The 25,084-nt window shown below is 58.2% G+C and overlaps 1 protein-coding gene across 1 annotated transcript in view; it reads left to right on the top strand.

The window, feature by feature from the left end:
* The window catches only part of SHISAL1 (shisa like 1), a 74,550-nt gene that overhangs the window by 19,210 nt on the left and 30,256 nt on the right, over positions 1 to 25,084 (top strand). The window contains exons 2-4 of the mRNA XM_081822614.1: positions 7,218 to 7,313; positions 10,656 to 10,869; positions 21,401 to 21,718. Of these exons, the coding sequence (XP_081678740.1) occupies positions 7,247 to 7,313; positions 10,656 to 10,869; positions 21,401 to 21,718 (599 nt within the window). The 5' untranslated portion in view covers positions 7,218 to 7,246. The remainder of the gene's footprint in view (positions 1 to 7,217; positions 7,314 to 10,655; positions 10,870 to 21,400; positions 21,719 to 25,084) is intronic.

The following is a 25,084-nucleotide window of genomic DNA, read 5'->3' as shown; positions in this document are numbered from 1 at the left end:
CCATGTCTGTCTTCCACGCGTGCGCACCGGCCACCTCACCCTGGCCCCTGGCCGGCACGGGGAGGGAACGCATCCCTCCCCACCTCCCTCCCTGTTCCCTCCCGCAGGCGCGCAGGGGTCAGAAGGACCCACTTTGATCTTCCTTCACACAGGCATCTCGCCTCCCCACATGTTTATTCCCAGACTTCACATTTCAGAGTGAGACTTCATAACCTTGAAGTGAGCGTTGTCCTGAAAACAAAAGTTCGAAAACTCCGGATTAGGTCTGCACCGCTAAGGGAGGGCCCCGGGAACTTGGGACGGGGCTGGCAGTTAAAGATCACTGCTGATACCATGTGCGCTTACACACGTGCGCGTGCGTGTGCAGATGTGTACTGTGTGTGGACACATGTGTGCCCTCGTGTGCTGCCTGGAGCATGCACGTGCTCATCTGCCGGTGGAGACAGGGCTCAGGAGCAGAGCATGGGCTTTGAATCCCAGCTCTGCCCCACCCTCCACCTGCATCCTGGGGAGGGCGGGGTATAGCCTCAGGGGTGGGGTGTGGCGAGCAGTGAGCGAGCTCCTGAGTGAAGCACCACTGGCCCAGGGAGGGTCCCCAACAGCTGTTAGCTGCTGCCTCCCATCCGTGCCAACACCTGTCTCTTGGGCACCTGCTGCTCGCAAAGGGCCCCGCCCATGTTTCATTACTTCTACTAACGCGTAGTCCTCATACTACAGCTCCTAGCAGGAAGAAGAAGGTCCAAGCGTCCTGACTAATTCATCGCGGAATCAGTTGCTTTGTGACTCTACCCCAGGCTGTAGTCCCATGGGGGCCAGGCCGTGTCCCCCTTGCTTGTGTCTACGTGCCCCCCACCCTGCCCGGCACTGGTTTTGGCCCCCAGGGGAGCTCCGTTAGGTATTCATTGAGTGGGCCTCCGGAAGAGGAACCACTCCCCGGACAGTGGGGTGGGGAGGGTGACCAGGTGGCCTTTGAGCCGGACCTCGCAGGTTGGTCTGATTTGGACATAGGAGTTGGGGAGAGGGGGACCCAGGGAGGGCCAGCCTGAGCCGAAGTCCTGATTCCTGTACTCTGCTCTCCAGCCACCGGGCACCCAGGAGGCTGGGGAAGGACCTGTCCTCGCCCTGCCGTAGGGCTGGCCACGGAGCTGTGCCTTCTACCTCTCCTGCCCCTCGTGCACCCCCACAGGGGAGGGGCAAGGTGGGACATGTTTGGGTGACAGGCATAGCACTAGTCACGTGTCCATCTTTGTTCTCAACACCAGGAAATTCAGGACTTGGGGGGCCAGGTCTACCCCTCATTGTCCCTACTCCTGATTTGCTCTCGAGGCTTTGTGCCCTGCCATGATCCTGCCCACTCTGGTGGCGGGTGAATCCCACACAGCCTGGGCCAACCCTAGGGCAGAGGCAGGCCCAGAGTTTCAGAAGCCCACCAGGGGAGTGAGAGAGTCCGGGGGAGAAAAGCTTCCTGAGAGATGGACACCCCAGCTGAAGCTTGAAAGCTGGGTCAAAGCTGCCCAGCTGCAGGAGAGGGGAAAGGTGTCCCAGGCGTGGAGGAATGGCATGTGCCAAGGCCCGGAGGAGAGGGCTGACCCTTGAGGAGCGGAGAGAGTAAGGGGGTAGGAGCGAGGGCCAGACCCCATGGGGCCTCAGGAGTGTGGAGACTTGAACCCGGAGCTGCCAGGACTCCTGAGAAAGTGGGCTGCTGGTCAGACGGGCACTTCAGAAAGCTGGCCCTGGATGGCTCCTGGGGCAGAGACAGCTCAAGGAGCACTCAGCACGGACCCTTTCTGAGCACCCACTGCACGCCAGCTCTGTTCCAGGCGCTTTGATGAATCACCTCATTCAATGGTCACAAGGATCCTGTGAATTAGATACAATTTTTATGCCCATTCTAGGTCCAAGGAGACTGGGGAGACTTGTCCAAGGCCACACGGGCTGTGGTTACAAAGGTGGAGCCAGGACTTGGCCCCAGACAGTGTGGTCCGAGCTCAAGGACCGAACCTCCAGGCCATGCTGCCCTTGACCCAGTCCTGGCAGGAGGATGCGCTTGGCCCCGCCCGGGGGAGGGTGTGGTGGTCTGAGAAGGGTTGGGGGGAAGCCCCAGAGACGGTGCGGGATCTCCAGGTGCCGGGCAGGGGCGTCTTGGGCGGCACCCCCTGCACCGAAGCCAGGCCCTACCCCACATCCCTCCCTCGCCTGGGCTGACGAGAAAACAGATCTGTTGTTGTTCCCGGTGGGGTGTAATTCATCAGCTCTGTTTCTCTCCACATGCCCTTCTTCCTCTCCTCTCCAGCCTCGCCAAATTCGGTGTTTAAAAATAATCCTCAAATCTGGAAACAGCAGTCCCCGGCTGACCTGAGGGGTGGACCGCAGAGCTGCGTGCCCGACTCGTGATTCTGGATGCGGCCAGAGCTCAGGGGGAGTCCTACTCATCCAGAATGTTCTCCCAGTTATTGGAGTTTTATTGTTGGCCCTGAGCTACCCTCGTGGGCCGTTTACCAATTTTCAAAGAACTAGAACCCAGGACAATAAATCTAATCTGTCTGTGGTAAATGTGCTTTCTCGGCGGCGGCGGGGAGGTGGAAACTCCTGCCGTGCAGAGGTGGTGAGCAGGATCTAGGCCGGGTTGGCCTCCTGCCTGAGCCGCTGAGGAGCTGTGTGACCTTGAGCCTCAGTTTCCTTCTTTACGAGATGGGGTTTGATGACCTGCCTGTGCTGGGTGGCGAGATTCCCTGAGAGTATATAGAGAAAAGTCAGAGTCCAGGACTCGGGTGGGGGTGGGTGTGGGAACGACCTGAGAAAGCCGGCCCTGGGGCAGCCCAGTGGGAGGAAGGGGGCTCCCGTTTCCCGCAGGCGTCACCTGTGGGGGGTCCCAGGTGGCTGTACCTGGCGTGACATGCCCTGTACACCTGAGCTCGTAGTCCCTGAGCACACGTCCCCCTCTGCAGACCCCATGCAGGGCGCGAGGGCATGGCTTTGGCCTTGTGAAGGTTGGTGCTGTCGGTTGCGTGACCCCTGAGGACAGACCAAGGATCACAGCTGCCGCCGGCCACTGAGTTTCCAAAGCCACTCTGACCCCGCCAGGCTGGAGTGGCCGGCTTCTGAGTTTTGCTGTCTCGTGAGAAATGGAGTTTTTGTGGTGGGCTTTGTTCCATCGTAGATTCAGCGTTCAGTTCTGGCGCCTGAGCTGCTTCTCTCCATAGGCCCCCATGCCCCCCCGCCGCCGCCGAGTCCCTGTACCCCAACCTTTGTCCAGCAAACAGGGCTGTGGCTTCCCCAACCCCTGCCGTGGAGTCACGCCCGGGCAGCCCCGGGTGAGGGTGGGGAGCACAGCCAAGCCGTGGAGTCTGAGCAGACCAGTCCCAGACGGGGACAAATGCGGCCGTCATGTGTCCTGCTCCCACACATCTGCAGTATGCTGGCCCCTGAGGCCTTCAGTCCCCCCAGACAGGCCTGAGGGCCCGAGGCCGGAGTTGGCCAGGCTGGGGTTCTCACCCGGTCTGTGGGACTCTGGAGCCCAAGCTCCATGGCCATGGCCCCCAGCTGGCCAGGCCCCGGCCCAGGACCCTCGTGGCCTAACAGAGGAGGGCCTGGGGACCAATCACGTAAGGGAGAGCTTGGTGGGCCTCCAGCCTGGCATACCCCCTCCTCCCCGCCCCTAGACCCCAGCCCAGACCCTGTTCCAGACTGGGGGTTAACGAGTGGATATTGGGAGAATGCGTGAATGAGTAAATGAATGAACACATGAATGAAAGAAGAGATGGAACATGACATGTCTCATGGAGGGACAGACTTCTCCCAGCTGACGGGATCGAGGCAGGCCTCCTGGAGCCGATTCTAAGGTGGTGCAGGATTTGGACTCACAGGAGAAAGAGGAGGACACCCGGGTGTGAGTGACAGCCCCCTACTATAAGGAGGGCTTTGTAGGGGCTGGAGCAGCAGAGGGAGTGCTGGGTCCAAGGCAGAGGTGCAACCCCCCACCCTGTATTCATTCAACAAACCCACTGGCCCTCGGACTTGAGCCTGGCTCCCAAAGTGGGGAAGCCCCATCCTACAGGAGCCAGAGGGCCCGCAGTCCGCAGACCTGTATCAGCCCTCAGTGGGCCTTGGCTTGCTCACCTACGGCGTGGAGGCTCGGAGGGGACCATCTCAGAGGACCTGTCACTCCCCGCCCCTCCACCCCCCGCCCTGTGTTTTCCAGGGTGGATCCTTGGGTTTCCTCAGTGCAAATCCTGGCTAAGCACTTTGAAATGCTTTAATCTCCTTCATCCTCCCAGGAGGGCCCTGAGGGAGGCTGGGAGGAGGCCCAGGCTCAGAACAATTAAGCAGTTTACAGCCAGTGGGGCTCCGATGGGTCCAGGGAGGCCTGTAGGAGAGATAGGAGGGCCCTTCCCCAGGGGCTGTCCTGCCGTCAGCTTGCATAAGCACCGAATGAAGGCATTTCGGCTCCATCTTACACTCACGCCGTCCCCCCTCTTACCCTGGGTCACGCTTCAGACGAACAGCACATGGCATCCTAGGTCCACCCGCGGGGCCCGGCCATCCACCCCCTGCGTTTGGCCTGGAGTCCAGTCCTGTCTCCTCCCTCGGAAGTCTCAAGCCTCCGGGTTACCCAGGGTGGCTCCCTGCTCTGCCTGCCACCACTCAGGAGGACTAGGGCCTCCTGGGACCCCAGCTGGCGCCCCTGTGCCCTCCCTGACCGAGCTGTGAGCTCCCGAGGGTAAGGACAGGCTGGCTGGGCCCAGAGCAGGTGCCCCGGGACAGCCTGGGCAGTCAGAAGGCCATTCCTGTGGACTGTGCCATGCCCTTCCCAGTGCCCTCTTCCAGAACTATATTTTCTGGCAGCAAATCTCTGCAGTGTGTCCTCTGCTCTCAGACCTTCCCCTGGGAGGGGGAGGCCTTCACCAAACAAGGGGACAGGACTGGAGGGGTCAAGGAAGCCCCCAAAACCTGCTCTGCCTTTGGGGGGACACCCTGCTGGGAGGGCGCACAGGTCTCCACCAGGGGCGGAGTGGTGGTGAGGGGGCTGTCCAGGCTCCAGCTCCCAGGTGAGCCGAGAGCACCCCTCACACCTCCGTGTCCATCCCAACCCGTCCTGGGGCAGTCCCCACGGGAGCATGTGTGGTGGTGTCCTGGGGCCGCCGGAACAAAGTACCACACAACCCAAGTGTGTGCTTTCATAGTCTGGAGGCCAGAGTCCAGGATCAAGGTGTGGGCAGGGCTGGATCCTTCTGGGAGCTGCCAGGGAGTCTGCCCAGGCTCTCCCCCAGCTTCTGGAGGTTTGCTGGAGATCTTTGGGGTTCGCTGGCTTAGAGGCATCACCCCAACCTCTGCTTCTGTCTTCACATGGTCTCCTCTCTGTGCGTGTCTCCGTGTCCAAATTTCCCCTTCTTATAAGGCCCCAATCGTGTTGGATTGGGGCCGATCGGACTCTAGCGTGACCTACATCTCCAATGACCCTATTTCGAAATAAGGTCCCATTCTGAGGTACGGGGGGTTTAGAACTGCAACAGAGGATTTGGGTAGACGCAATTCATACACCATGATGAGGTGCCATGAGGGAAGAGGATGAGCCTGGCACATATTAGGGGCTCAGCGAATTAATCCCCATCCCGAGTGTCTACACTTTTTACAGCCATAGGCAGCTTACAGCCCGCTGGGACTCGGGTTGGGCCACTGAGTTTACACAGAGCACACGTAGGCCTTCTCCTATCCCCAGCCTCCATTCCCACACCCCTGCAGGGAGGGGGTGGTGATGGTGACGTGCCCTCAGGTTTGTCCCGGGGCTTCAACAACCTGATGTGAAGTGGTCACCGAGGGCCAAGGTCCTGCCTCAGGTGGCCTCCTGCTCCCCCCTTGCCAGCGTCCCCCACTGGCCTCCCAGCTGCTCCTGCCTCAGGACCTTTGCACCTGCTGCTCCCCAGTCTGCAGCACTGTTCCTCCCAATAGCCATGCCGCTCACTCCTGCCTCACTCAGGTCTGCCTGTGGTCACCTCCGCCCGAGGCCTTCTCCCACCACCCTGTCTGAAGGAGCCCCCCGGCACCGCTATATACCCCCCCACACACACACACATCTGGCTTTATTCCTCCTCATGGCTTTGTTTATTGTGGTAAAACACACATAACATAAAATTGACGTTTTAACCATTTTTAGTGCACAGTTCAGTGGCATTCCGTCCACCCAGCCATCACCACCATCCGTCTCCAGGACTCCCTCCATCCTCCCAAACTGAAACTCCGTCCCCATGGAACACGAACTCCCATCTGTCCCCAGCCCCCGGCGCCCACCATCCTCCTCGCCGTCTCTGGGAACGTGACGACCCTGGGGAGCTCATGGGCGTGGAATCACACAGGGGTTGTCCTTTTGTGTCGGGCTCATGTCACTGAGCACCACATCCTCGGGGTTCGTCCGTGTCGTGGCATGTGTCAACACCCCCTTCCCTTTTGAGGCTGAATCCTATTCCGCCGTGCGAATCGGCCACCTTTTGTTTCCACACATACCGTCCACGGACACTAGGGTTGTTTCCACCTTTTGCCGCTGCGAACATGGGTGTGCAAGCGTCTGTCTGCACGCACCCCTGCTTTCAGTTCTTTAGGGTGTATCCCCAGGAGCCTCGTAGCATTTCAAATATTCATCTGCTTGTCTGTGCGCCGTCAGCCTCCCTCCCTGGAGTGCCAGCGGGGCAGGGACAGATTCCGCTTAGTGGTACTCGGCGTCTGTTTTGTCCACTGCTGTGTCCCTAATGCGTGGAAGGTGCCCGGCTCCGTGCGGACTGGTGGAGGGGTTAATGGAAGTCACTGCGAGCGGCACAGCAGGGAGACCTGCGTCCCGCAAGCCCCCCGGAGGTGCGTGAGCTCCTGTCCAATCACCCCACCGCCCACCCCCACGTGAAGTGGCCGCTCTGGCCCCCCGCACGCCGGGCGCCGGCCCCCCGGCCTCAGCCCGCCGGTGGTTCCCACCACCTGAGCCATCGGTCCTCCTTCGATTAAGTCTCATTTTGCCGTGAAAGGAAAAGGAGGTGACAGGTGACTGGTGGGGGGAGGTCATTCATTCCAGAAAGGAAATTGGATGGCAGCGTTTCCATCATCGGCGGCCCAGCCCCTGCTCCCAGCAAACACGCTTCCCCGCCCGTCCCCCGCTGTGGGCAGCAAAGCCAGCATCTGCACCCGCAGGCAAGGCAGCCCACACCCAGCCTCTGCCGGATCTCGTTAAACAGGCAGCTCCCGACGGATCGATGCCAGCCAAATGATGACCAGTTGTGGCCAGCAGTCCTTGAACGTGCTCACCGTCCTCTCGTTGCTGATTTCTGCAGGTAGAACCTCCGTGGGTATCCAGCGGGGCGGGGAGCGGGGGTGCAGGGGTCCCTTCCCGGGGTCAGCACTAGCCCAGTGGGGCTCCCGGGTACCAGCAGGGGGGTGCCCCTAGTCCCCCGGCATCCCCCTGGTGAGGAGCTAACGTTCGGTGCTGTTCAGTGAGAACCTACTGTGTGCTGCGCTCCACAGGCCTATGGCAGGAGCCACACTGAATGTCCTCCTGGGCGCCGTGGAGTTAATGGTGGCTGCCAGCCTGGGAAAAGCCTTCCCATGAATTCTCTACCTACGCCTGAAAGTCAAGTCCAAAATGTCGTGGTCATCCCATTGTATGGATGGGGAACCCGAGTCTTAGAGCAGAACTGGCTAGCAGGAGGCAACACAGCTAGTGCAGGGGCTGGGGTCCTTATCCACCTGCCAGCACCCGACCACCTCCTAGGCACCCCTAATGCAGCAGATGGGCTCTCACACTCCTGTTTACAAAGATGGGCATAAAGCAAGTCCTTTGGCTGCTCCAAACTAAAGCTGGCCTCCTGGAGAAGCCTGCCTTACCTCCCAACAGCAGCGGCGGCTGGCTAAGCCCTGTTCTGAGCAAGGCACCTGCTCTGTGTCTCCCTCGGTCTCTGTCTCCCTGTCTCTCTTGTTCGTGCATCCGTGCACAGGACCTCCTCATGCCCTCTTGCCCCTTTGTTGAGGGCCTGGCTCCGAGGGAGGCCATGAAGGGCCCTGGGGACTGGGGGCTTCAGGACAGCGGAGCCAAAGCCAGGCCAAGGGTCTGGGGGCCGCTGTTTACCAAGTTCCTCCTTGACTCCTTTCCCATGCATTAGCGCATCTGGCCCTCACTGCCTCCTGGGAGAGAGGAGGAGGCCTTCACCCCTTTTACAAGTGAGGAAACAGGGCTCAAAGAAGGACCGTGAGCTGCCCGAGGCCACAGTCACGTGGCTGAGAGATGATGGCGCACTGTGGTTGTCCCTCGGAGCCCAAGAGAGCAGCTCTCTCCTTGGTGTCCCCTCTCCACTTGGACCTGTTCTCCTGGTGACTCAGAACCCGCTGGCCTCCTAACAGAGCATCCCTCTGCCCTCGGCCCCCAGGCACGGGCTGAGAACCACACTGAGCCTGGAAGCCAGCAGGCGCAGCCCTGTATTATCCATTCACTCTCTCACTCATACCTCCCTGCTCGAAGCAAGGCCGAAGCTTTGCTGTTTACAGAACTCTCCTCGGAGCCCCAGCCATCCGGGCTGCCAGGGGTCTCCCATCTGTGGGGGGGGGGGAAGGAGGCCCAGAGAGGTCGTGATAGCCCAGGTAACCCCGCGTGCTCCACGGTTCCGAGCCCGCTGTCCCGGCTCCTAGCTTTAGGCAACTTCAGCTCATTCTTCCGTGGGAAGCGGCCGTGGTCTCCTTGTCTTTGCCAAACGGCAACACAGTCGGCACTGACCCCCCGGGGGGGCCAGGTGATCCAGTGGGACGTCTCCTGTCCCCTGCCTTACCCAGCCTCCCTCCCCACCCCAGCTCTGTGCAGCGGGCTCCCCTGAAGTCCAGCTCAAAGGCCACCTCCCCACTCTGTCCCTTCCCTCCCTGGTTCCTGCCTCGGGTCCTAGCCTCTCGATCCAGCCTCAGGGCCTGAGCTGGTCTTTCTCACTAGCTGCTTGCGTGTCGCTCCCTGTGAGCTGACCCGCAGCAGGGCGTCCTCACCTGTCTGGACAGACACTGGACTTCCTGCCTCTAACCCTCCCATCCAGCCACCGGCACGTCTTTCCTCTGGGCGGGCGGGTCCCAAACCCCAGCCCATCGGCCTCCCCTGCAGGGCTTGCCTCCCACGCCAGCGTCGCTCATTCAGAAGGTCTGCTGAGGGGCCTGAGAAACTGCTTTGTGACATGTCCCCAGAAGATGCAGATGCAGCAGGTCAGGTCCACGCTGTGAGACTCCTGCTCTGAGCCTCAGTTTTCTCCTCTGTACAATGGGAGTACATGAGATTAAATGAGATGGGGCATGCCCCGCCAAGGATGGGGCATCCTTAGAGCCCCTGTGTCTCCACAGGAGGGTCTTCTGTTTCCCGAGGTCAAGGCCGAGCAAGGGGGCCTGGAGGGCTCCCCTGAACCCTGGAACTCTGGGGCCCTCTTCCCAAAGTGCTCACGTCTATCCCCATGAAATAGGGTGCTGTACTTTGGGCACAGGATTTCAGGAGGCCACCCAAGCCAGCCTCAGCGCTCCAGCTCGTGAGGCCCGTCTGCCCACCGGCCAGCGCCGCACAGCAGGGACTCCCCTCCGGCAGCCCCGGGCGGGCGCACAGGGAGCCCTGTGGGCTGCTGTCTGGTTACCGCTCCGCAGAGACAGAGCTTTCAACTAGCTGAGGAGCTTTTGCAAAACCAGAGCCTTTGTGGTTAGAGACATGTATTCAGCCAACGAAGCCCCTTTTCAGTGATACAAATTAGATACAGCGATCCCTTTTATGAAGATACTAATTAAGCCAGAGACAGTGGGCTCCAGGTTTTTTCCCATTGTTACATTTGCTTAGGCTTTCGCTCCTATTTATCACCATCCGCACGACTGGTAAATACTATCCTGGGTTTGCAGCAGCCTCTGTGGCTGAATAGGGGCCTCCCTCCTTGAGCCAGGGGAGGGAGGGCCCAAAGCCAGGGCAGCTTTGTGACCGTGAGATGAGGGTGGCCAAGGCAGGCCCCTGGGGACCTCGGGGGCTAGGGCACTGGTTTAGTAGAAACCATGGTACCGAGGAGATGCTGCTTCCTTCAAGAGGGGGACCCGGTTCCTGCGCCCATGCTGCTCCCCAGCCAGGTGTCCTGGGCTTGGGGGCGGGCCACCCCCAGTCCACACAGTAGCAGAGGTTATTAAAGCCTGTGACAGGAGTGGAGAGGGCTGGACGTCAGACCCAGGCAGGCTTGAGTTGGATTCCCTCCACTACCTCTTACCAGCTCAGATCACGGAGCCTCAGTGGGATCCCAGACCCGCTGCTAGGCTGGCCAAATGGGTTAAATGGGATGTAGTGTATGACGTGCATAGGGCGCTCAGTTAATGTTGTGTCCTAGTTGAGTGCCTGCTGTGTGCAGAGCCCCTGGAGGGGATCCCCATGAGGCTTAAGATGCAGCCCTGCCTGCAAGGAGCCCCCCGTCTAGGGGACACATGGAAGCAGGGCTGGTGTCGAGGGAAGTCTGGGACGTGACATCAGCCTGGAGCCAGCTTCCTGGACCACAAAGCCCTCCTGGGGAGGGAAGAGGGTAGCAGCACCGTAGAACAGACTGACCGCGCTCCCTGTCCCGGTGCTCGTGGACTCCCGGGGCAGCGGGCTTGGGGAAGCCCCTCACTGAGCCCGGGACTCTGTTTTCCAGTCTTGTCCGCGCATTTCCGGGTCTGTGAGCCGTATACGGACCACAAAGGCCGCTATCACTTTGGCTTCCACTGCCCCCGGCTCTCGGACAACAAAACCTTCATTCTCTGCTGTCACCATAACAACACGGTTTTCAAATACTGCTGCAACGAGACAGAGTTCCAGGCGGTGATGCAGGCGAACCTCACGGCCGGCTCCGAGGGCTACATGCACAAGTGAGTACCGTGCTGGGGCCCCCGTGGCGGCAGGGGGCCACTCAATCACCCCATCCCCTGGGGCAGCTGTCGGGTAACCAGAGCAGGACAGGTGGGCCTGGAAGGATTCTGGGGAAGTCTTCAGGTGACGGGTTTTCTGGCCTGTCTGTCCTCTGACTTTAGCCTTGTCTTCTGAGAAATGGGCACAATACCCACCTCCCCGGGCTGCTACAGAAGTTAAGTGAAGTCGAGGATGGGGAATGGAAGGCTTAGAGGCATGGAAGGTGCATGGACCAGGAATCCACATTCTTTCCTTCGTTATTTATTTGTGCAACAGATATTGATTGGCGGTTCTGACCCAGAGATTAATCCCAGGCAGCCTCTTTCCTTAATGTGATTAAAACATAAGAGACCAAGGCTCTAATGGAAGGGACCAAGAGTGTAAAGAAAGAGAAATTAACCCTGCAGAAAAGCAGTGGGGATATGCTAAGGAAAGGCAAGCAGGATTGAAACAACATGCATTTCTCTCATCATGAGTGGAAGAAACTAAGCATCTTTCCACATGTTTGAGAGCCACTTGTATTTCTTTTACTGAGAGCCAGCTGTTTATGTCCTTTGCCATTTTCCCATTGAATTGTTGGCTTTTTTCTTATTTATTTATAGGGACTCTTTATATATGAAAGAAATACAATGAGTTGCAAATATTTTCTCAATGTGTCTTTAAATTTGTGATGCTTTTATCTCATGCTTAATTTTTAGTTGTTATATAATCAAATTGGATCCATTTCTTTTCTTTTATATCTTCTGGGTTTTGTATCAGACTGAGAAAGGTTTTCCCGACTCAGAGGTCATTAAAAATCCACTCATGTTTTCCTTTACTTTTTTTATGTTTTAATTTTTCACCTTCAAATCTTTGATCTGTTAGGAATTTATTTGGATGTAAGTTTTGAGGTAGGAATCCAACTTTATTATTTTTTTTCCAAACGGGTAGCCAATTGTCCCAATACCATTCACTGAATTGTCCATCTTTCCCCCACTGATGTAAACTGCAAACTTATATATTATAATATACTAGATTTGAGTATCTAGATAGATCGTGATACATTTTCATGGCTTTCATTGTCTATCCATACACTAGTATCTCACTGTGTTACCTCCTGCGGCTTTTGATATGTTTTAATGCCTTCTTAATCTATTCCCTCAGCTCTTTTGTTATACAAACTTTAGAAGTAGCTTGTGTAGTCTTGCCCCTCCAAGAATCCACTTAGTATTTTTTACTGAGATTGTGTTGAATTCATAGATTAATTCAAAGAGAATGGACTTTTCATGGTACTGAATCCAAGAACACAGTACAGATAATCCCTGACTTATGAGGATTCAACTTATGAATTTTCAACTTTACGATGGTAAGAAAGTGGCATGCATTCAGTAGAATCCATACTTTGAAATTTGATCTCATCCCACGCTAGCAGAATACAGTACAATTATCAAAAAAAAAAAAACAAAACCTTGTTTGTAATGCTGGGCAGTGGCTGTGAGCTGAAGCTCCCAGTCAGCCAGGCAATCATGAGGCTCGACACCCAACATACTTGCAAGCTTTCTGTCCCTATACAACCATTGCGGTTTTCACTTTCAGTACAGTATTTAATAAATTACATGACATAGTCCACAACTTGATAATCAAATAGGCTTTGTGGTAGATGATTTTGCCCCAGTGTAGGCTAATGTGAGTGTTCTGAGCACGTTTAAGGTCAGCTGGGCTACACTGTGATGTTTGGTGGGTTGGGTGTAGTAAATGCAGTGTGTACTTATGATATTTTTAACTTACAATCGGCTTATTGGGACATAGCCACATCATAAGTTGAGGAAGATCTGTTTGTCTTTCCACTTGTTCAAATTTTCTTTCATAGTGTTTTGGAATTATCTTCATAGATATCGTATGCATATCTTTGCACTTGTTCCTACTTATTGCTTTGTACGCTGCTATTATAAATAGGGTCTTTTCTCCCATTACATCTTTCAACTGACTCTCATTTAGATGACAAAACTTAACAGTTTCTATATATGAATTTTATACCCAGCCACCTTACTGAAATTTCTTATCTTTGTTATACTTTTTCTGTTGATAATCTCTTAAGTTTCCCATTATGCTATTTGCAAACAATGATAACTTTATTTGCTTTCCAGTTTTTGTGCCCCATTTCTTTTTCTTGTCCAGTCATGTTGGCTAGTACCTCTAAAACCATCTTTGGAATTATCAAGCGCTCTTCTCTTCTTCCTGATATTAATTGGGCTGCTTCAGATATTTTCCCAATAAGCCCGAGGCTGACTCTTGGGTGGCTCTATTTTTTTCATGGCAAGGAAAAGTCCACTTGGAAGGAGGGTTTGTTGAGTGACTGTGGAAGGGAGTGGTGGCACCACTGGGGGGTCTGAGCCCCAATCTGTCTGTCTGATGTTGGGGCTTGAACACTTTGCCGCTGTGCCGTGCTCCCTCAGGGGAAATCTCCTTTCCCTTTGGTCAGGCAGGAGATGCAGACTCCTTGAATATCATCCAAATCTCCCTCCTCCCACCAAGGCCGACTCCCCAGCCTTCCTTCCTCAAATGCATGGGTGCTTCCCCTGAATATCTTGCCATCTGCTCAGGCCTTAGAATAATTCTGTGTGTGAAGTCGTTCAGCAAGTCCTGTCCATCACAAGGGCTGGAATCAGGCCTGGAATCTGACCCAAGCCTTCTGTAAGACCACAGACTGACTCCCTGAGTGTGGGGACTGGTGCCAACACTGAGGTTAGGACCCCGGAGTGCTGTCCTTGCCGGCCAAAAGCCAGACGGAAGACAGAGGCTTGGCAAGGCAAGCAGACTTCTCCAAGGCTCTGGTGACTAGTGTCTGGGATCCTCGTTTTGAAGCCCACAGGTTTCTATAATCTGCACATTTCCACAGGATCTCACACAGAATACTCCATCATTTCAGCACCGCGGGGTCTCGTTGCTGTGAGGAAGGGTTCAGCCATACAATAAAACCATTCCCCTGGGGAGGAATGGAAATATTAAAGAAGTTTAGCTTAGTTCTGATTCTTTAATCTCAGAAAGCACTTACGGAGTGCATGGCACGGGGCCAGCTTGGTGCTCAGCTCCGTCCTTGCCATGTCACTGAGGGCACCTGACGGCCCATCCTGAGCCCACGTCACGCACGGGGAAGGTGAGGCACGGGGAGGTTGTGTAACTTGCCCGATGGAGGCAGCCCGTCAGTGGGGGAGCCAGGAGCCCAGCCGGGTCTGGAGGCTGCTTTAATAAATCTGGGGCCTCCACCAATGGAGGCAGATCCGAGTGGGGAGGCCCTAGAGTGGGGATCCCCACCATAGCACCACTGACACCTGGGGCTGGATCTCTTCCTGGGCAGGGGGTGGGGGGGCTGCCCTGTGTGTAGCAACCTCTCTCGCCACCACCCACGAGACACTGGGAGCAACCCCACCCCTCCAGCTGGCTGTGACAACCAGCCATGTCTCCTGATGTTGCCAGCTGTGGGGTGCAGGATTGCCCTGCTTGGGATCCACTGCTCTGGAGGGATTCCTCCTTGTTATTCCCCACCTCCCTTCCCACAGATGTGGACAGAGGCCCAGAGAGGCGCTGTGCCTACCCCAGAATAATTGGGCTCTGCTCCTCACCCAGGTTGTACCACACCCATCGTCCTTGCGTTTCATGCAGGGAGGCATGGTGCCGGGTTCCCCTGCATCCAGAAGTTGGGAGCCATGTGGTCCAGAAGAATGAGCATTTCCAGGAAGGTTTCCCTGCGGCCTGAGTATGAAGTGCAAGGGGAAGCATGGGGAGGGGCGCAGGGGCTGGGGACCCATGTGAGCCCAGCCCGTCTAGACGGCCCGGGACAGCGATGCCCCTTCCCGGGCTTCCTGAAGATGCACAGGGTCCGTTGGCGGCCATGGCGCCTGGCACCCGCCCACCTCCCCCACCCTGCCAGTGAATCAGCGAGGGGGCAGGGCTGGTGACAGGGAAAAGAAGAGCGCTTCCGATGACTTATTTATTTGTATTTTTCTGGAGGAACAGAATGGTTTGTTTTGGTTCTCGCTGCCTGGCAGAAAAGGCAGGCAGAGCGAAGGAAGCAGCCTTGCCAGGCCCGCGGCCACGGCAAGGTGCCACGTCCTGCCGTGCGGGCAGAGGCCCTGGGTGTTCGGGAGAGGGTACTGCACACCGTCCCTTGCCGGGTGACCCAGACCCAGAGCCCTGAACCAGCAGGGCCCGTGGTCAGCTCTCCCTGGGGACAGTGGTGTCCTGGGACAGAGTCGTGTGCGGTGAGTGGGCGTTCCTCCGCCGGGCAGGTGGGCTGCGAGAGGGCGAGAATGGGAGGGGGATTCTAGGAAGGCAGAAAGGTCCTCCCAGGACGGAGTGGATGAATGAGCGTTCTTCCCTTGGCCTCAGGTGAAACCTCTGTCCCCTAAAACTTTCCTTTCCCCAGTGCCTGAGGACCCGAGAGCCCCGGGCCCTGTTCTGCAGGCTTTATAGCCCCATCCAGATGCTTCAGGTTCTGAGTGCAGTCCCTGAGTGTGGTCAGAAGCTTCTGGATGTTCTTGTCCATTGTTCAACCCCATCAGGCCTGTTACACACAAAACCTGCCTACACACTGGCAGTCTTCTGAAGACTGAAGAGGTTCTAGAATCACGATGTTTCTTGATCTAATACACTCTGCCAAGCCAGGGGGAGGGAGACAAATGAACATTGGTGAGCACTTACTGTAGTGTGAGGGGCCTCACTAGCCCCTTTGATCCACGGAGAGGTGTTATCTATGGAGAAGGTCCCCTGGCCCCCTTACACCAGGCCTGAGGCTCAGAGAGGGTGGAAAGTTGCCTGTAGTCACACAGCACGCAGGGGGCAGAGCAGGGTTGGGGACAGGTGCATCAGTCCCCACTGCTCGAGACTCAAAGGCTGATTTTGGGCTCACACTCCGTGTCCTTCTGGGGTCACCTGTGGCTCTGTGCGTGGAGCCTTCTGTGACCCAGGCCCATGAAGCGCATCCCATCTGGGGCAGGATGTCCCCGTGGCAGAGGGAAAAGGACACGGGTGAAACCACGAGGTGGCTCTTGGACTTCTGCTCAGAAGCAGCCACAATACTTCTGCTCATACTCTATTGGCCAAAGCGCATCACTTGGCCAAGTCTGTTACCAGCAGGGTGGGAAGAGGTGCGGGGACCGACACAGGGAGGGATGGTGAGTATTTTGATAGTCACGGGCTCTGCTTCACTGGCCCAGAGCCCATGCTCCTCCACTACCTGGGATAGCCTGGGTCCTGCCGTGTGGCCTCAGGCATGTCGCCTGGCCTCTCAGGGCCCAGATGGACTGAGCATTCCTGTGCGCCTGACTCATAGGAGCCGGCACTCACCACATCCTTCCCCCTCTCAGCCCCGTGCTATCTCATTAAGGCCCATAAATAACACCACCAAGTCGGGCCATTGTTAGCTCTGTTTTACAGATGAGGAAAGTAAAGCTCGGGGGAGGGAAAGATGCAGAGCTGGGCTTTGAATTCACGCAGCCCTGACGTCTCGGGCCCAGAATGTCTCCACCAGGGTCACCAGCTTGTCACACCGACCCACAGGCCACCCTGTGAGTGGGCTCAGGGCTCAGATAGCGTAGGTGAGGTCGGCCGAGGGTCCGTGGCCCCCTCCCAGCCAGCGCAGCCCGTGTTCCTCTCTGGCCTGATGGCCTCAGCAGCTCACCTCCTCCTTCCGCAGCGGGAACTCCCTCCTGTCCACATCACCCTCTCCTGCTGACGTACCTGCTCCTGTAACCAGTAGGTATTCGAGGAGACTCCTCCAGCCGAGTTTTTTGTTTATCGCTTGGGAGACACCGGAAGAATTCGAATCCGTAAATATCCCGAAACACACTGAAAATTTGCTATCTGGGGCTTTGGCTGGCCTCCCATCTTGCCCCATAAAACAGCCTCTGTTTTATCTTCTGCCCCTTACAAAACATATGCATACACACAACAAAAACCCCTGCATCTGGATGGAATTAATTTCCAGATCACATTTTTTAAATTAAATTAAAAAACCCGGAATGCTTCCAGCCGGCCAACCACGGGGAGGGTAGGCCGAGAAAGGCAGGAGAGCTGCCTGGGGATGTGGCCTGGGCTCTCCAGCCAGCTGCCGCCTCCCGTGTGGGCTCCCTTGCAGGGAAGTGGGAGTCGGCGAACGTGGGGTCTCCTGCAGGTGCGCCCCTGCTTTCTCTGAGTGGGGAGAGCAGGGGGAACGGAATTGCAGCTTGCCCCTCAAGCAGGGCCACCACTCCGCATCCCCCCCCGAATGCCAGTTGGAACAGGCAGCTGCAGAGGCCCGCGGGCCCAGCAACGCCCACGCACGCACGCACGCAAAGCCAGTGACACGCTGAGATGCGGGATGTCCTGGGGGGGTGGGGACTGGACTCCATCCTCAGGTCCTCAGGTCCTGGTACGGGCTGAACCGGGACAAGTGGGCACGCCACGCAGTTGCGGGAAGTCCCTCCCTGGACATCCAGGCGTGGTTTCATCCATCCTTGGGGTTTTCCCAAGATTCAGCACACTCTGGGGTTAGGTGATCTGGGTCCGAATCCCAGTGTGGCCACTTCCCAGCAGGCCAGTGACCTGGCCTCCCCGGCCCTCATTTCCCCATTTGTGCAGGGGGCAGGCTGGCCCGTCCGCTCCCTGCGGGTATCGTGGTGGGGACTGAGAAGCACAGGGTGCCGGCGTGCTCTCTTTGCGAGTAGTGCTCTTCACTGTTAGTGCATATGTAGAGAGGAGGTAAAATCTAGTGAAGAAGCTAATACATCAAGGCCATCATTGTCACCAGCTCACCACGGCATTCCATGCACGTCAGCTTCAGTGACATCAGCAGCCGCTCTGCACTGAGCGTCAGGCATGCAAAGATACGTGGGACCCCGACCCCAGCCTCAGGGAGCTCTGAGCTCGAGGAGCCAACCGTCCTACAAAATAGCCAGGACAACACCGTGTGTTCTGGGAAACCCAGTGACTTTGGGAGCCCGAGGGAGGAGTTGGATCTAACAGAGGACATCAAGGAAGGCTTTCGGGAGGAGGTGATAGCTGAGCTGAGACGTGGGTGCGCGGGAGGTAGGGGGTGAGCTCCAGGCAGAGGAGCCACGTCGACCAAGGCCTGGAGGTGACTCGTCTGCTCTGAGAGGGCAGGAGTGAGGCTTCTGAGTTCAGATCCTAGCTCTTCACCTAATGGCTAGGAGATCCTAGATGAGTCTCTTAACTTCTCCGAGCCTCAGTTTCCCATCTATAACACGGGGCTGGTGGTGACAGCAGCGACGCTTCCTTCTGTGTTTGCTCTGGCTGCCAAACGGGCTACCGACATGCACTGCCTGCCGCTCTCCTTACTCTGGGTATTTCTCAGGCCTGCTGGCTCCAGGCCCAGCTGCGGCCTGGCCACCACCCCCGGCTGGCGTCACGGTCCCCCTCTCTGCGGGGCAGCATCTGCACACAGCTGCCCTGCCTCCCCCTTCCCGCTCCCCTCCCTCAGCCCTGAAGCTGCTGCCATGGGAACCACCAGGAAGAGGCCTGATGCTTGCAGCAATGCTGTGGGGGCTCCAGGAGCCAGGAGAGAGGGTGCTGGGGAAAGCAGGAGGGCCGGAGACTGGAGCCAGGCCCGCCTCCTCTGGCCACATGGGCGTCCACCCCAGGACTCGTGCCTCCACCAGCCAGGCCGGGCTGCCAGCCCCTGTTCCCCGACAGAAATTCCACACCCCGACGTAGCCAGGCAAAGCTAGCCTCCCCTGGCAGTGAGGCAGCTTGGGGCCTGGCTGTCAGTCATTCACACCTTAGCGTGAACAAGTCCCCGAGACTGCTGCAGGCCTCATGGAGGTGGTGGCTGGAGGTAGGACCCCACAAGGGAAAAGCGGTGGCCCAGATACGGAATTGCAGCTTGCCCCTCAAGCAGATACTGAGCCCTGAGCCCTTACCAGTGCCTGCTTCATGCCAAGTGCTTGGATACCCAGAGACCGCCCACTTGAGGGGCCTCCGAGCACCCAAGCCAAGTCTTCAGGGGCGTGGGGGTGTTTGGCTAAGTAGGGACGGATGGCGTTCCAGATGAAGCGCACATGTGAGCAAAAGTGAGCAGCCCTGGCCCCAGGCCCGGGGGTCAGAGGGCAAGAGCCCCTGCCTCACTGCTGAGGCCAAGGCTGGGAAGGGGAGAACTGAGACTGAGATGAACTCAGTCATCTCCCGTAGGCCCAGAGGCACGTTGGGGCTCTCCCAGGCCACACAGCAAAGCTGGGCCAAGCGGGAACCTGGACCAGGCCCCCTGGCTCTGGGCCTGTGCTCTCCAGCCTCAGGCAGGTCTAGAGGGATCTGCCGTGGGGCCCCAGGACACCAAGGGGCCCTGTCTGGGCAGGAGCTGGTCCGGGGGGGGGGGGTCCCTCCTCATGAGCAGGGGCAGCGAGGCTGGCCGCTGGCTCTCGGCAGTGTGCCTCCTCTCTGCCGCCCGCCTGCACACACCCACCTGCGCACGCACACCTGCGCACACCTGCCCGAGCACACTCGCCTGCGCACACCCGCCTGAGCACATCCGCCTGAGCACAACCGCCTGAGCACACACGCCCACGCACACCCACTTGCACACACCCGCCTGCGCACACCTGCCCGAGCACACACGCCTGCGCACACACGCCCGCGCACACACGCCTGAGCACACACCCTCCTGCGCACACCTGCCCGAGCACGCACGCCTGTGCACACACGCCCGCGCACACACGCCTGAGCACACACCCTCCTGCGCACACCCGCCTGAGCACACCCGCCTGCTCACACCCACCTGCGCACACCCGCCTGTGCACACCCACCTGAGGACACCCCCCTGTTCACACCCTCCTGAGGAGACCCACCTGTGCACACCTGCCTGCGAACACCCACCTGCGCACACCCACCTGCGCACACCCGCCTGCGCACACCCGCCTGAGCACACCCACCTGAAGACACCCACCTGAGCACACCCACCTGAGAACACCCACCTGCACACACCCGCCTGCGCACACCCTCCTGAGGACACCCACCTGAGCACACCCACCTGTGCACACCCGCCTGAGCACACCCACCTGCACACACCCACCTGCGCACACCCTCCTGAGCACACCCGCCTGCACAGATGCCAGCGGCAGGGAGCAGATGGAGGCTGTGTCGGAGTAATTAATAAATCAGTCCCTTTGAACAGCTGCTGTCCCTGGCGGGCACTGTTCAGACCACAACCATCCCAGCTGCACTGGCCAGCCCAGGAAACAGCCCTCCCTGGCCACCCAGGGGACACTCAGACCCTGGCCTGGGAGAAGGGGATGGAAGGACCCAGACAGCCCAGTCCTGGGTGGTGGGAGCTCGGTTTGACAGGCACTCAGGACTGTGGGCCAGAGGAGGGGCCCGGCCCAGCCATGCAGGCGGGGCAGTGCGTCTAGAAGGCTTCCTGGGGGAAGCGGTGTTTGAGAGGGGCAGGTGGGAGCCAGGCAGGGAAGGGAGGAGGCAGGGAAAGGGAAAAAGCTGCCCAGGCAGAAGGCACAGCCTGTGCAAAGGCCCGGTGTCCGAGCGAGTGGGGCATGGTTCTTAGTGAAGGGATGGGGTGGCGGGGAGCCAGGCTTCGCAAAGGAGCCGTGAGCCCCAGCAGCCTAGAACTCACCCTCACTTCTACTTCTAGAGGGTGCAGCAGTCCTCAGCGAGGAAATGCTGGGTGAATGAACAGGAGAAACCATGTCAGGGGACCTGAGAGCCCCAACCACGAGGGGGGAGGGGGCAGGGGGAGGGGACAGTGGAGGTAGGGGCTGGTGGAGCAGCCGGGACCAGTGACTACCCTGTAGGGTGTGGGGAGGGAGGCTGAGCCCACCTCTGCTTCCTGGACTTCCGAGAAAGGGCAAGAGGGAGCAGGCTGAAGGGGAGGTGGCCCCAGGGGAAGGGGGGCATCAGCTGAGTTCCCGGCAGCACATGGGGGTGTGAGGTGGCCCAGTGTGGATGCTGAGGGCCAGAGGTTTATGGCTCAGGAAGTTGGGTTGGTTTGTCCTAAGACGTCCTGCGTTTGCCCTGGGTCCAGTAAGGTAGGGAGGAGCTGTGGGGGACAAGGGGCAGAGGATGCAGTAAGGGATGTAGGAGAGCATCCCAGGAGGGAGGAACAGCATAAGGAACCAGGGGGCAGGCAGGCGGGGGGCACCCACAGGAGCCAGCTGGGGGTCCAGGAGCGGCTCCCATGCTGGGAGAGACATGAGGGTGAAGGTCCTTCCAAAGCCCTAATGAAGGGGGGCCCACTGGGATCCCTGCCCACGCTAGGCTCCTCGGGGGGGAGATGCTCCAGGGGACCAGGGTGCAGGGGAGTGGATTCCAAGGATCTATGAGGAGGTGATCGGGCAGGTGGAGGGAAGGAAGTAGAGGGTGGGTGTGAGGATGGGGAGCCTGGTCTCCCTGCCCCCCCAGGGAGGTTGCAGCCCCTCCTCTCTGGGACCCCGAAGTAGCCCCATGGATTAACTCTGTCGATGGAGGTTGCTGTGCTCTTCCCCCTCAGCGTCTGTCTCTCTCTTCCCCCAGCAATTACACCGCCCTGCTGGGAGTGTGGATCTATGGCTTTTTCGTGTTGATGCTGCTGGTCCTGGATCTTTTGTATTACTCGGCAATGAACTACGACATTTGCAAGGTTTACCTGGCGCGGTGGGGCATCCACGGACGATGGATGAAACAGGACCCCCGGCGGTGGGGCAACGCTGCCCGGCCCCCCCCGCCAGGGCAGCCCGCCCCACAGCCCCAGCCTCCCCCAGGCCTGCTGCCGCAAGCCCCCCAGGCCGTGCACACGCTTCAGGGAGATGCTCACAGCCCACCACTGATGACCTTCCAGAGTTCATCTGCCTGGTGAGTGCTTGCGATCAAGGCCGCCATGGTGGATCACTTGTCTTTGCCAAGCTTGGAAGATAATCGGGTCGTTATTGCTGCTGTGTTTGGCTCCTTGATTACCTGATCGTTTGCTTATCTTATTTGCCAAGAAGGATTTGAAGTTGCCCATGATAGCATGCGCCTGGGCCAGAGTCAAACGCGAGGTGGAAACGGAGCTTGGGAGCCCGGCTTGCCAGTTCATTGCACTTAGAGACTGGTGCGGGAGTGATTGCCACTGAGCAGTTAATGGAGTTGTGAGTTTCCTGGCTGCCAAGGCAAAAGGGGAAATTGGATGGCTTTCCAAGTTTTCATGGTCAAATGAAGCAAATGGGTTTTTGGAGGCTGGGGATAAGCTTTTTCAGCATGAAGTTAGGAAATAAGCATATTACTGGGTTGGTTCCTTATGTTCACATGCACTGAGTCTCTTAAGAACGTCTGAGGCAATGCAGGCAGGCTGCTTCATGACGGCTCAGGGGAAGCGAAGGGAGGCAGCGAGGGAGGTGGGATATCAGGGGGTTAGCCTAGTAGCCTGGCTGCATGTTCAAACCTGACTTTCTCTACTGTGACTCTCATTTCTGCCCAGTCCCAGGCCAGTGGGAGGTGGGGTAGGACCGACCGTCCCTGGGCAGTACAGACTTGGACGGAGGGAGGAGGGCTGTACATTTTGGGGCAGGAACCCACTGTGAGGGAGGACCGCACAAGGGACAGGAACCAGGCAGAGGACAGATGCCCCAGGCAAGAGGTCGGGTGTGGGGTCCAGATGCCCTGTGAAGGCTGAGCTGCAGCCACGGGCACATGGGATGTGGGGCACATCACCCCAGAACATCCCAAGACTGAGCCCAGGCTGCGAGATCCATCCCAGAGCTCACCTGCCAGCAGGTGCACAAATTTTCAGCACAGTGATTACTGTCGAGTCTGTGAGCAGTAAACCCGACCTGGGTGCGAGTCCCAGCTCTGCCCTTTACCAGCTCTGTGTGCAGGCAAGTTACCTCAGCCCTGCTGACCTTCCCGTCCTTAGGAAGCAGTGGAGAGTAAGCATGGTCCCCTGCCAGGGTCCTCGAAGGGTTAAATGAAATATCTGGCACCTGGTAGGTGCCCAGTTAACCATGGTGCTTCCTTGTTGGAGATGTCACCAAGCTAGTTAATGATCATTAAATAGCTAGCAGGTAGCGACCTTTTCAATAATGAATGACTTAAATAATTCATAAGATACACTTAAATCAGCTTATTGATCGAATAATTGCCCCATCTATCATGCAGAAGACAAAAACACAGCCCTGTTCAGCTCAGCTTGACAAATGCCCACTGAGCTGGTCCCCTGGGTCCTTCCCCCGCGCCAGGCTCTGGGTGATGTCAAGGCGATGGGTGGAGAATCTTGAGAAGGACAGAGAGGCACAAACCCACGCAAAGCTGCAGACCATGAAACAGACCTGGCCCCGGCGGTGGGGTTTTCTGAAATGTGGGTCTCTGGCAGCAGACCCACCTGGGGTGTTTATCAAAATAAATTCCTGGGTCTCATCCAGAGCCCCCTGACCAGGAAACTCTGGGGGTAGTGCCTGAGGTACCGGAGTCTGAGAACCCCTGGAAAACGTTGTTACACGGGGCCAAGTGTTTTGAGAGCTGGGATTCTTCCACGTGAACAATGGTTTTCTCTCTCCCCCATTTGGAACACCTCGTGCCTCCCTGAGCAACGGGCTTGCCAAGCTTGCTGGGCTTGTGCATCAAGTCCAAACCAGAGCCCGAGCTCGCAGTCCTTGAGGCCTGCTGTCTAAGTGGGAGACATTTAATTTCGGAGCTCGGAGGCTCTCCGTGTCCCCCCTGGTTCCCGTATTGTGGACTCGGGATGATGCTCCCATAACCATATGAGCGTTCATAAAACAGATCATCGGAAGCCTGTGAGGATGTGATGCGGGATAAAGGATTCACTTGGTGTCTTCCAGCTCTGGTCTGCCCTCGACACCCAGTGTGACCTTGGGTGAGGGGCTTCCTGCTTGGGCTTCCACCGTACCCACCACGGGGAGAGGGGACGGACTTGGTGAGACCGTCACCCGTCGGCCTCCTGGCGGGAGCCCATGGTTCTCGCAACATCTGTTGAGCGCTTGCTGTGCCCCTTGGCAGCACACTTGCCGTCTCTGTCTTGCTGCACCCCCATGGGCTCGGTGCCGGGGCAGAGAGGGGAAGTGGCTTCCCCAAAGTCGCCGGCTGGCAGTGGGGCGGGGATCAGGCTGCAGCCCTCTGTCCTGACAGAGACCCTACACCCGCCGTGAGCACAGCAGAAAGGACAGGGAGTGCGTACCCATGTTCCTTCACACTGTTCATGGGGGCTCGTTCCCCACTGGCCGCCACCCCATCCTGGCCCTCTACCAGGTGCTGGGGACAGGGGACAAGTGACACACAAGATATGAGTGAACCATCAGGGGAAGACAGAAGGCTGTCACACAGCCTAGGGGCGGGGCCAGTGGCAGGGGGGGCGGGGCATGGCCAGAACAGATCCGAGCAGGTGTCCTGGGCAGAGAGCCAGGGCCACGACCGACCGCGACCCTGTGGTGAGTGTGGCCACCGGGGTGTCTGCAGGTGGCACGGGGGTGTGGCTGGGGCAGGGGCGGGCTATACTCAGTGCTTCTCCCAGAACAAGAGCTAGTGTCTGGGCCGCTTCATGTCCGAACTGTCACCCTGGGTCCTCCAAACAGCCCCCTGAGCACTTCCCCGGCATCGCGGAGACGCGGACCCCTCGGGCACAGACCCCACCAGTTGCTCCCCTGCTCTTCTACCTCCGGGGCCCCCATGCCCCCGTGGTCCTGTGCCCCCTTCCAGCCTGGCATCCCCACCACCCAGCTCTCTCTCCAGCAGAGCGACCTCCTCCTACCCGCCTGCCCAGCGGCCATGCTCTTCCCCTTCCTCACCCACAACCTGAGGTAGCCTCCCTGGGGACACCTGCCACCTTGCCCCTTGGTTCGCAGCTTTCTTGTCGGTGGCGCCTCTGGGCCTTCCTGCCCCTGCCCGCAGCTGAGACCCCTAGCAGCCCTCAGAGTCCTGCCAGACTGCCTGTCCTGTTCCGACTGTAACGCAACTGGACGCCCAGCCCCACATGACGCGGCCGCAAGCGGGTCGTTTGAGTATTATCAGCACCCCTGACATGACCACAAGCAGCACATCCATTTGGGGCTGGAGTTGACCACCCGGCTCCAAGAGCTGCGCATACCAACCGTCGGCTCTGCGACCTCGGGCAAGTCATTCTACCTCCCATGCCTCAGTTTCCCCATGAAGATGCCAGGGGTCATAACTGTCTTGAGAATTAAAGGGGAGGATGCTTAGGGAGGGGCTTGGCCCCTTGAGGTCGCTTCA

The sequence above is a fragment of the Leptonychotes weddellii genome, chromosome 5 (genome assembly GCF_054177405.1).
Source record: "Leptonychotes weddellii isolate Sample4059 chromosome 5, ASM5417740v2, whole genome shotgun sequence".
In the NCBI taxonomy this organism is placed as follows: domain Eukaryota; kingdom Metazoa; phylum Chordata; class Mammalia; order Carnivora; family Phocidae; genus Leptonychotes; species Leptonychotes weddellii.
The sequence above is the reverse complement of the archived record's forward strand: the minus strand, read 5'-3'. Positions and strand labels throughout refer to the sequence as shown.